The sequence below is a fragment of the Chinchilla lanigera genome, unplaced genomic scaffold (assembly GCF_000276665.1).
Source record: "Chinchilla lanigera isolate Chin_1 unplaced genomic scaffold, ChiLan1.0 scaffold00131, whole genome shotgun sequence".
Taxonomy (NCBI): domain Eukaryota; kingdom Metazoa; phylum Chordata; class Mammalia; order Rodentia; family Chinchillidae; genus Chinchilla; species Chinchilla lanigera.
Window position 1 is genome coordinate 3,603,975 of NW_004955532.1, and position 10,378 is coordinate 3,614,352.

At 61.7% G+C, this 10,378-nt stretch overlaps 2 protein-coding genes across 5 annotated transcripts in view; one reads left to right on the plus strand and one right to left on the minus strand.

Annotated features, from left to right (window-relative positions):
* Positions 1 to 745: 745 nt before the first annotated feature.
* The window catches only part of Pcbp4 (poly(rC) binding protein 4), a 10,393-nt gene continuing 760 nt past the window's right edge, over positions 746 to 10,378 (minus strand). For 2 of the 4 annotated variants that reach the window (XM_005410337.1, XM_005410336.2), the window contains exons 2-14: positions 10,217 to 10,316; positions 4,227 to 4,371; positions 4,061 to 4,084; positions 3,931 to 3,963; positions 3,638 to 3,754; positions 3,279 to 3,410; positions 2,992 to 3,120; positions 2,720 to 2,794; positions 2,517 to 2,561; positions 2,371 to 2,434; positions 2,210 to 2,262; positions 1,957 to 2,126; positions 746 to 1,581 (exon numbers count right to left, since the gene is read on the minus strand). In XM_005410337.1, coding sequence (XP_005410394.1) covers positions 1,293 to 1,581; positions 1,957 to 2,126; positions 2,210 to 2,262; positions 2,371 to 2,434; positions 2,517 to 2,561; positions 2,720 to 2,794; positions 2,992 to 3,120; positions 3,279 to 3,410; positions 3,638 to 3,754; positions 3,931 to 3,963; positions 4,061 to 4,084; positions 4,227 to 4,307 — 1,212 coding nt within the window. In that variant the 5' untranslated portion in view covers positions 4,308 to 4,371; positions 10,217 to 10,316 and the 3' untranslated portion in view covers positions 746 to 1,292. Of the gene's footprint in view, positions 1,582 to 1,956; positions 2,127 to 2,209; positions 2,263 to 2,370; positions 2,435 to 2,516; positions 2,562 to 2,719; positions 2,795 to 2,991; positions 3,121 to 3,278; positions 3,411 to 3,637; positions 3,755 to 3,930; positions 3,964 to 4,060; positions 4,085 to 4,226; positions 4,372 to 8,130; positions 8,336 to 10,216; positions 10,317 to 10,378 lie in introns of those variants that run through there. The other 2 variants (XM_005410339.2, XM_005410335.2) reach the window with 2 other exon arrangements.
* Positions 8,466 to 10,378, plus strand: part of Abhd14a (abhydrolase domain containing 14A) — a 12,358-nt gene continuing 10,445 nt past the window's right edge. The window contains exon 1 of the mRNA XM_005410333.2: positions 8,466 to 9,943. The gene's annotated coding sequence lies outside the window, so the exon portion shown is untranslated. The remainder of the gene's footprint in view (positions 9,944 to 10,378) is intronic.

Genomic DNA, 10,378 nt, shown 5'->3' on the forward strand with positions numbered 1-10,378 from the left:
CAGCCGCCCGGCGCGCAACAGCCTGGCGCCCTCCAGCACTCCTGCGGCGCCTCAGGGGCCCCCCGGAGGCACCGCGGCCGGCCCGCGAACCCGGAGGAGGACCGAGCCCGAGCCTGCCAGAAGCCACTTGACAGCGCCCTGTCCTGAGTGGAGAAAGAGGGTGATATCAAAGGAGACCCACCCCGCACAGGTGGCAGCAGCGGCCCAGCCTGGACCTTCGGCTCCGAGCCGGGGAGTCTGTCTGCAGCCTGGCGGGCCCAAGACTTCCCGGGAATTCTGGGCTGTGCACAGAACCCGTGAGCCCTGCTTCCCCTTCTGTGCCCTACACCATCTCGGAGGGACCCTCCAGCACAGGCTGTTTGTTAAACTCACGGATGGTCCCCACGTCCAGGGAGGGCAGAAGGTGCCAGGGCCCACAGCCAGAGGGCCCACAGCCAGTGACGGAACAAGCAGGGAAGGCTCTGGGGTCCAGCCACAGGAGGAGCCAGGGAAGAAACAAGGACCTCCCTGACATCCAAACCAGGGAAAGGCGGAACAAAACTACTGAAACTCTTCTATCTGCTTCTGTGTCCAGAAGACAACTAGATCCGCCTGACGCTAGAAGCAGGAGGCTGGAGGAGGCCATCCGCGGGAAAGGAGAACTGGTGGATGGAGCCCAAGCTAGAGATGGGGGTCCCTCCGGGGCTTCTGCTACACCCATTTTCTGCAGGTTTTACCACCCCAACACCAGTATTTCACACCCTTCTGGTCGCTGAGAATATTTATTCAAAAACAGGGATTGAAAAAACTGTACAGAGTGTCTGCTGCTTGGGCCCCTGCCCCCCAAGCCACTCCCCAGCTACCCAGCAGGGCCCCCTCTTTGGGTTGCCCCTGACAAGCCCAGCCAGTCCATTCCAGTCAAAAAGGGTTATCCATGAAGCAGCAGGAATCTGCAGGGAGGTGGAGGGAAGCTTGGCCCCAGCCCTCCTTGACTCCCCCTGGGGGCAGTAGGTGGGGAGCCCTAAGGGTCGGAGAATACATGGATCCCCCGTGATGGGGCACTAGAGAGGCCCGCGGCTGCTCCCAGAGCTGAAGATGGGGTCCTCTGGCCTAGGGCTGCCGCAGCTCCCAGAACCCTGGGCCAGAAACTGCCCCTTCTCCAAGAGTAGGAACTCCAAAGACGGCAGGGTAGGGGGCGTATCCATGCGTCTGGCGTTAGCGGCTGCGTTTGGGACCCCAGGGTGGAGTTTCCTTGGACAGGTGGGATGTGGAGGCAGGAGGTCCTGCCTGCCCCCCCTGTGCCTCAGCTGGCCTCAGTAGGGGGAGAATTTCTGCCGCTCAGCTTTCTTGCTCCCATTGGCCGCTGCCATCTTGGCAGTGTAGGCCGCCAAGCCCGGTGGTGGCCCTGGGGAAGCAGGTGGTAGAGCCAAGAAGGGCACAGGCTTGAGGCCGATGAAGTTGGAGAGGGAGATGGCATAGGGTGTACCCAGCAGGCCTGGGGGAGCCGTGGGCAGGGCCGTCAGGGGCGGCGAGAAGGGGGCAGGCAGGTCTGCGGGGGCCGAGCCAGGCGTCCCCCCAGAGGTAGACTTGGCCGTCTCTAGACTGGAGAGAGGGACATAGAGGGGGATGAGGGGAGAGCAGGAGTGAGGCGGGGCAGTGAGGGAAGATAAAGGGCTTGAGATCAGCCAGAGACAAGAGACGCGCCGAGAGCAATGATGGGGTAGCTGCGCTTGCGGGAGGACCGGAGAGGTGGAAGCGTGAGGAGGAGGAGAGGGAGGGCACGCAGAGATACTGTGGGGGGAGAGGAGAAAGGAGGCTGCGGGCAGAGACCCGGGGCAGAGGACAGGAGGATGGAGCAGCAAGGGGCTGAGGGGAATGCCACGGAGATGTGAGGGTCTGGGGAGGCAGAGGACCAGTCCAGACAGAAAGGAGGTCAGCTCTCCCCTCCCCACCCGGGAGTGCCCACGCCATGCTCACCAGGCAGTGATGAGGTACTGGGCCAGGGCGATGGAGACTGGTGAGCCAGTGATGGTTATGTGCCGCTCACCAGCACCCTCCGCTTGGTTCCCGATCTTGATATGTGCCCCTGACATCTGCCGGATCTCGCTGATCTTGCTGCCCTGGCGCCCGATCACACAGCCAATCAGCTAGGGAAGAGGCAGAAGTTGACCCGGGCGAGGCCCAGAACCCCACGTCCCCCGCACCGCCAGCCACCACATCCCCTGCTCACGTCATTGGGGACCAAAAACTCCTGGGAGCTGGTCTGTGCACCGGGGTCCAGTCCTGAGGCAGAGAGGGGGAACGGAGTGTGCTGTGGTCCTCTCTGAACCCCACGTCCACCAGAGGGGGGCTGCCCCGCCTCTCGGCCTGCCCCAGCCTCCTCCTGCTTACCTGGCACCACGCTGGGTGAGGCAAAGGGGACCGCATGGCCCGAGAGCTGCTGGAGCTTGGTGACCTGTGCCCAAGAACAGGGGTCAGAAGTCAGAGGTCAGAGCAAGCTTAGTTCAAAGCGGGGTCTTCGGCTGTGGCTCACTCACCTCAGCAGGGGTCACAGCTCCATACTGACCCTGAACAGAGAAGCCCTGTGGGGACATAGCAGGTGAGGAGGCTGCTACCGTGGCAGGTCAGGGTAGGTTGGCCAGGGTCACCCTCCCTCTCCACAATTCCCTCTTCCAGCCCCTCCTCCAACTCGGCCCCCCTTCTCCAGTAAAGCTTCCCGCCCCTCCCGCTGTTCACTTACCTGGTTGGCAGAGAGGAGGACAGTACCTAGAGAGAGGCTCGGATGGTATGGGATAGTGGCTCCTTTGGGTGGGGACTGGAAGGCACAAATGGGGCTTTTTGGGGACCCTCCCAGGCCCCAAATGCCCAGTAGCCAGGTCCCCCAGCAGGACTCCCAGATAAATGCATCCCCCTACTTGGGAGCTCATAATTTACCCCTGCAGCTCCACCCTGCCCAACCTGGTGCCACTGGGCCCATCTCCTGCCCCCTCTTTCTCTGCCCCAGGGCAGCACCTCCAGAATAACAGCACAGATCTGGCGCACACACAAGATGATGGCATCAGGCACCCCGGACACAGTGACAGCACGCTCTGTGGAATTAGGGAGCAGGTCCCCTGCCACCTGCACCTGGGCACCTGTAGTCTGCAAATGGAAAACAGAGGCTACTTCTGGCTGCTCCAACAGCCTGTAGAAGGGCTCCTGGGCTCAGAGCCCTCCTAGGAGTGTGAAGCCATAAGCACAAGAGCCTCCTAGAACTAGAGGGTAGGAAGTCCCCGTGGAGGGCATCCCTCTCCCCTTACCTCTCGGATCTCCTTGATCTTGGTGCCAGCCTTCCCAATCAGGGAGCCACACTGGCTGGCAGGGATGACAAGGCGCAGAGTCACTGGAGGCCTGGACACACTGCCACCATTTGCAGGAGCAGCACAAAGGTCCTGGAGCAGGGAGACGGTAGGTTGGCCACGCCCCTTCTCCTCTCCCAGCCCTCCTCAAGCACCCTCCTGCTGAGGACTTTGGCGGGTACCGCTCCCCCTGCTCCTCAAGAGAATGCTACCCAGGCTTGATCTCTCCTCCCACCCATAGCCACTGCCTGGAGTCAGGGCCCTGCTCCTCCCTTCCACCCAGGAACCACGCTTGAGCTCCCATCCGGCCAGCTACAGACCTCATCCAGCTTGAAAGCAATCATGGACACTGCATGGAAGACGGCGGCTGTGGAGCCAGTGATGGTGGTGATGCGCTCAGGGCAGGAGCCCTCGGAGATGGTGATCCGGGCACTGCTCTGCAGGTATAGAACGAGTGCCAGGTAACAGGGCACATTCCCCACTCACCAGGCGTCAGTCAAGGCTGGAAACCACCATCCTCTCAGACACCCAGTGCTCTTCCCAGATAGAGTGGTTCAGGGGTCTCCCCTACCTCCATCAGGTACCCTGGGCTCCTCCCCAGCTTCCTCCTCACCTGCTCCCTGATCCGCTTGACAGTTTCTCCCTTCTGCAGGAGGCAAAACAGAGAACCACGCTTAGCCTGAGCCGCCACCACCTCCTTCTCTGGGCTGAGGGGGACACAGCAGCCCACACTGGACACCTACCTTCCCAATTATGCTGCCCACCTCCTGCAAACAAGGTAAGAATGGAGTCAGATGGGTGTCGATGCCCTGGGTCTGGCCCCTTCCCTCACCCAGGCAGAGGTCCACTGAAGACAGGACTCCAGAGATCACTCTGCACTGGCTGGGCGACCCAGCCCCTCCTGCTCACCTTCCCATGCATCAGCATCCGTAGCGTGAGGGTGATGCTAAGCTCTGGCTCCTCCTCCAGCCCCGCATCTGAACTGCTCATCCTGTCAGGCGGGGCTGGGGCCACAGTGGCCTGGGGGTGTGTCCACGCTGTGGCCTGGCCGGGTCTGGGAGGGGCATGGAAAAGGGTCACAGAGGAACCCAGTTCACCTGCCCCTGCCCTTACAGGAGGAGCCTGGCCAGAGCAAGCTAGCCAAACTCCCAGGGAGGGAGACAGGGGGATTCTGAGCTCCCAATGTCCCTCTGGCCAGCGTGCCCATGTGCGCCTCGCAAGCTGTGTAACCCTGGACAGGCCACTTAACCCTTCTGGGCCCAGCTTCCCCACCTCTGAAAGCAGTACCTATTCTCATCCACTCTCAAATTAGGACAATTTAAAAAGCACATACACAGTGGGGACCCAGTTTCCCTGTCATTCCCTTCCTCTCATAAATGAGGAGTGCTGGGCTATAGCTCAGTGGGAAAGTTCTTGCCTACCATGCACGAGGTCCTGGTTTCAACCCCAACACCAATCAATCAATCAAAAAATTAACTAGGAGACCTATAGGAGGACTCCAGAAAGGACAGCCCTGTCCTCAGTCTCTTGAAAGAGAAGTCCCCTGTGGACTGGGCCCTGAAGGTAGACTTAAGGTTTAAAGATTACTCCAAACGAGAGCCCAGCTGTCCGAAGGGCGGAAGACTGGCTGCAGCGGGTGCTGGAGCAGCCATGGGAGGTCCTAAACGGAGGCAGCAATAAAGCCGGTGAGGCTCTAGACCGAGTCCTCTTGCCCCTGCCTTCGCCCGCCTCCAGAGGCTGGGCCCAGCTACTAGAGAGAGGCTGCTTACGGACAGCTCTGAGCAGGGCGCTTTCAGCACCGGGCTGGGGGTGAGAGAGGGGGTCCGGAAGTCTGCACAGTGGTGTTTTCACTGCCTCCCTATGTGCTTAGAATGGCCCTGGCACAGGAGGTGAGAAGCACCCGGGCGGCCCACGTTCCCCACGTGGACACTTTCTACTATACCAGAAACAAACCCTGGACCTCAATTTCCTCACCCATACAATAAAGAGGGTGTGTCCCACCTCTGTCTCCTTGGGACTGGATGATGGGTAAGAAAGGGATTCAGTGGGCCTCGGCTGTGTCAAGGCCACTAACTGCCTGAGGAAGGCGGAGCCTGAGATTAGCTCCTGGGATTAGCTCTGCCGCTAACCTTCCCCACAAGACCCCTTCGCGCGCCCCCGCTTAATCCTGAACCTTAATCCTGCTTGGAAATCCTTCTCCAGCGGCTGTCTCCCGCCAAGGCTCAGCCTTGCTGGGGAGCTCGCTGGGAGCCCAGAACTCAAGGAGGCTTGGGAGTGGGACCAGCTGGTGCCAAACCCAGGCCAAGACTGAACCCTAACCCTGAACACTCTTTCTGCCTTAGGGGCTGGGAGTGGGTGGGAACCATGAATGCATAACCGGTTGGAGCACGTGGGCGCTTCTGGGTACTGTCTCCCTCGGCCCGCATTCTGTCCTGACACGAGGGTCAAGGGCATGGGGCTCTCTCCAGTGCCCACTTCTGAATGTCCCTTGCTGGTCAGGGCTTGGAGTGCAATGGGAAAGCCTGAGCGACCAGTGCACACAAGTCTCCATATACCCACCCACGGCGCGGAGGCCAGCCCCACTCCTCCTTCCATGAGCTCTGCAATGAGCTCTCCAGAGAGCAGCAGCAGATGAGGGGACTGTGCGCCCTGGCATCCCAGCCAACCTCGGGCGCTGGCTGCCCTTGCTAACATTCCCCTGGCTGCCTGCACTTTCCCCCATCAAAGCACTTGTGATGACGCGCTTGGTTTCTGCCTCCCTGGACAGCCAAGCCCGGGAGCCCTGAGAGCAGGAGCCAAGGCTGCCGGCTTCTCCTTGGGTCCTGAGGGCTCAGCTCAGAGCCAGGCCAGAGAAGCTGCTCACACATACCGACAGGTAACTGAGCAGATGAATTCACTGTACAGAGTGGAAACCTGATACCTAGAGAGGGTCTGCAGCCCGGCCAAGGTCACCGGGAGAAAAAGTGCGGAGGATCGGCAAGGTCCTTCCTGCCAGCGCGCGGCCACCCGGGCGGCGTCTGGTCCTCTCCCTGGCTGCTCCTGTCTGGGTCTGCCAGCCCTCTCCCCAAGGATGACCTTTTCAAAGGCGGGCTCTAGGCTTCGGCCAGCTAGGAGACCCTTGCGTGGCTAGTGAACATGGGTCCGTTTGCAAAGGGCTATCAGCTTGTCCAAGGCTGTGGTCTTAAACTCCAGAATTTTGTGGAGGTGTAGGGTCCCCTTTGGGATAGTAACCAGTGGGAGTCCTGACACTGTCCCCACACATCTCGTCACCTCTTGAGGCCCCAGGAAAGACAGGGTGGCAGGCGGTATACAACACGGCCAGAACAGGAGCTCCCACATGAAAGGGACACCTGAGCCTGCGGCAGAGGCCTCAACTGCCTCGAATCCAGGGGGCGACGGTGACCTAGGCCTCCTCTGACCTGGACCTCGGTCTACCCACTTCGTACATGTTTGGGAGCTGAGGGCGGGAGGAGGTTGCTGGTCCCTGTACCCTCCCTGTTCCGAAAGACCCTCAAATTCTTTCCTGTCTCAGGGAGAGAACAAAGGGTCCTGACTCACCTCTCAAAATTATTCTCCTAAGGCCCTAAAAACAAGCAGCCCCATTAGGCACTGCCCGCTCCCCTGCCCTCACAGGGGCTCCAGGGAGTTCTTCCCAGTCTGATGGGCCATGGGTCTCTGCTGGGCCAGCCTCCTGGCAGCCACACATCATGCCACACTGACCTCCAGCTCACCTCTGATCAGCAGGGCTCCCTGGCAGAACACACCAAGCTCAGACCAGCCTCTCACCTCAGGAGTCCCCTCTGCTCCCCAGACCCCTCCCCAGACCAGCGCCCACTCCTGTCCCTGGCTTCCTGCCACTCAGGCCGGAGGGCGCGGGGCGGGGGTGGGGGTGGAATGACAGCTGTGTAAGCGATGGCGGCCGCCCCCTTCCTGCCCCTCCCCCCCAGCTGTCTCTCTCCCATGACAGCTGCCCAATCAAAGGGCTAGGGGCTTAGCCAGCTCCCCCCACAGGCAGGGATCAAGTGTCCACCCTGGCTTTGTTCTGGAGTAAGAACAATCCAGCGGAGGGGAGGGCTCCTGGGGCCGGCAACTCAAGTAGACTGGCCCGCCCCTTGGGGGATTCCCTCCACTCAGCTGGCTGGAGTGTCTGGACCAGTGAGGGCCTATGCACCCACCTGGGCTAGCAAGAGAGCTGCATCCCCCTCAGCACTCCCAGCTCCCAACCCAGCGGCGTCCTTCTATTCTCACTCAAAGGCAGCCACGCTGGCCACACCCAGTGATGCTGGGGAAGAGCTCTGAGCATCAGGCAAGGCAGGGCGTGGCAGGGTGGACAGCGGGGGTGGGGGGTGGGCACTGAGGGCTCTTCACGCCCCGGCCGGCCCCTACTCCAGGGATGCAGGCCTTGCTGATTAACCAAGCCCTGCAGGTTCTGCCCTAGCATCCTCAGACCCATGGACCAGCCTGTTTTCAGCTTCCCATGATGCCCCATCACATCTAACTTTGGAGGAAGGAGGCTTAGGAGGAGACTGCAGGAGAGCAGCCTGGGCTCTACAAATTCCAGGCTCTGGGTTCTTGACTCAGGTATGTCTCACAGCCAAAGTGCCCAGCAGGGAAGGGGCCCTGGGAAGGGAAGCCTGGACAAGCTCACAGGTGCCAGAAATGCTATGGCCTCCTCCTCATCATTAGTCTTCAGAATCAAGGAAAACCAAGGTAAGCTAGGCCCAGGCCCAGGCCCAGGCTGAGACAGGAGCACAGGAGAAAGGCCACACCCTCACGGTGCAGCCCAAGTCATTGGTATCCACTCCTTGCGTACCCAAATGGAGCAAATGTCTCCAGCATCCGCTCTCCCTGCTGCAGACTCAGTGCTCACTCTGCTGCTCAGGAGACATCCATGGCTCCCTAGTAGCCAAGGAATAAAGCTTGATCTCTTTGAACTGGGATCAGGTCCCTTCATGAGCCGGCTCCTGCCAGCTTCTCTTGTCTCATCTCCATCCCATCCCCCAAACAGACCAGGCTCCAAAACCAGGCCAGGCACCTCCAGGCCTCTGGGCTGGTGACCCCAGCTTGAAATACCCACCCTCCCCACCCTACCACAGTCTTTCTCAAATGCCGTCTCCTCTATGGAGCCTTCCCCAACCTTCCAGTCAGATGTAATCACTGGGCCTCCACACCTCATGGCACAACTCAAAGCAATCCCAGTGGGGCTCTCTGAGCCTGTCTTCCCACCTCACAGAGCGCTCCCAGGAGGATGTGAGATCTAAGACCAGGCTTAGGGTGAGGGAGAGGAGCTAGGGCTCACAGGCCTACGGGCTGCAGGCACCTTAGGCTCACAGTCCTGGGACTAAGGGACTAGCCACATGGGCAGAGCCAGGACCTGCCTGCAGTGTGCCCTGCTCCTTCCTGAGCACCCTCAGCCCCAGCTCCTGCTGTCTTCCCAGGTCTAGAGGCTCCCTGGGAATGTTGCTGGGGTGAGGAACAGGGGCTGGTGTGAGACTTCTGGGAGGCCGACAGGTTCCCTAGGAGGACAGGGGCTGCAGAAAGCCTCGGAGCGGGGGGCAGGTTTCACAGAGCTGCAGGACTCGGCCGTCACAACTCGGAAAGCCTCAGCAACTGAGAGAGGAACTGAGACCCAGAAAGGGGTTGTCTGTAGGGCTGCACCAGAGGCAGCTGGCAGCCTGGGACAACCCGAGGCCCACCTGCGCAGTGCAGCCCCTTCCTCCATCCTCCTCCAAGAGGCCAGTGCCACTGGGCAGTGGTGATGGAGGCCGCAGAGGGGGCAGTGACGGGGCTGGGGAGGTGGACAGAGCCTGCCTGGGGACACAGGGTGGGGCTTCCAGCCTCCACAGGCCCGGACTGCCAGGGTGTGTGGGCTGCCTGGTCCCAGCCCCCCACCCTGAGCATGCCAGGAGAACAATCCCCTTGTGTTTGGGCAGCCTGAGCCTGCATGCTGATGAAGCCTGGGGGTGGGGGCTGGGATGGGGGCGCCTTGGAAGTTGAGGGGGTTCCAGGACCTAGAACGGTTAGATCTTCAGCTGGGGAAACAATAGGGTCTCAGGTGCCACCCGAGGGTGACCCCAAGAAACAGGGCCAAAGCTCAGCTCCCGGGAAGTGCCTGGGGCCTAGGAGCCCTTTGTAGGGGAAGGAGCGCCTGGGGACAGTTTCCTGCAGGTCCAGCGTGAAGGTGACCATCCTGGGCTTGGTGGGGACACAAAGCCCCCGTGCTAGGACAAGGCCCAAGGGGCATCCCTTTGAAGACCACTCTCCTGGGCACTGGGGTGGGGTGGGGCCCTGGGTGCCACAGGTCTCAAGATGGCGGGCCTGGGTCAGGAGAGTGAGGAGGTGGCCACCTCCCTCTTCTGGACTGGCGGGCGCAAGGGTCAGGCTGGAGTAGCACAGGCCCCTCTCCCACCTCCCAGGACCCCAGCCACGAACATAGGTCAGAGCCCAGGCGCTGAGGAAGGGCGAGAAGGCCCACTCCGCGCCCCAGCTGTGGTCTCCGCACACCCTTGGCCTGGAGGCGTGTGTGTCTGGCTCCTCCCGGGACTGCAGAGAACGGGAAGGGGTGTGTGCCAGCCAGGAGCTGCAGGAGGGTGGCAGAGCAGCAGAACCCGAACCCAGGGCAGCAGGTGAGAAAAGAGCAGCTTCAAAGGCCCGGAACAGCGGGTGGGATGGGGGCGTCAGGGCTGGTAACTGAGGTCCAGGAAGCCCCTCCCAGGCCCGGGGGCTCCTCCGGCAGACCAGCGCCCCCCACCTGTGCAGGCCTCGGCCGCACGGGACGGGGAATGTGCTCCTCGCAGCCTCCCGGGGCCCTAAGCTGTGGACCGGGGCGCGGGCTCCCCGCCCCCAGCCGAACCCCCAAACTTCGCGGCCCGCCGCGCCCCGCCCGGCCGGCGCCCTACCTCGCTGGGGCTGTCCTGCGACGGCGGCGCGGCGGCTGGGCCGCTCAGTCCCACATTGTCCCCGGGAGAGGCGGCCGCTCACAACTGCGAGTGACATCAGCTGCGAACAATGAGGGGTTTGACAGGCGCGGAGCCCGGCCGGCCCGGAGCCCGGCTCCGCGC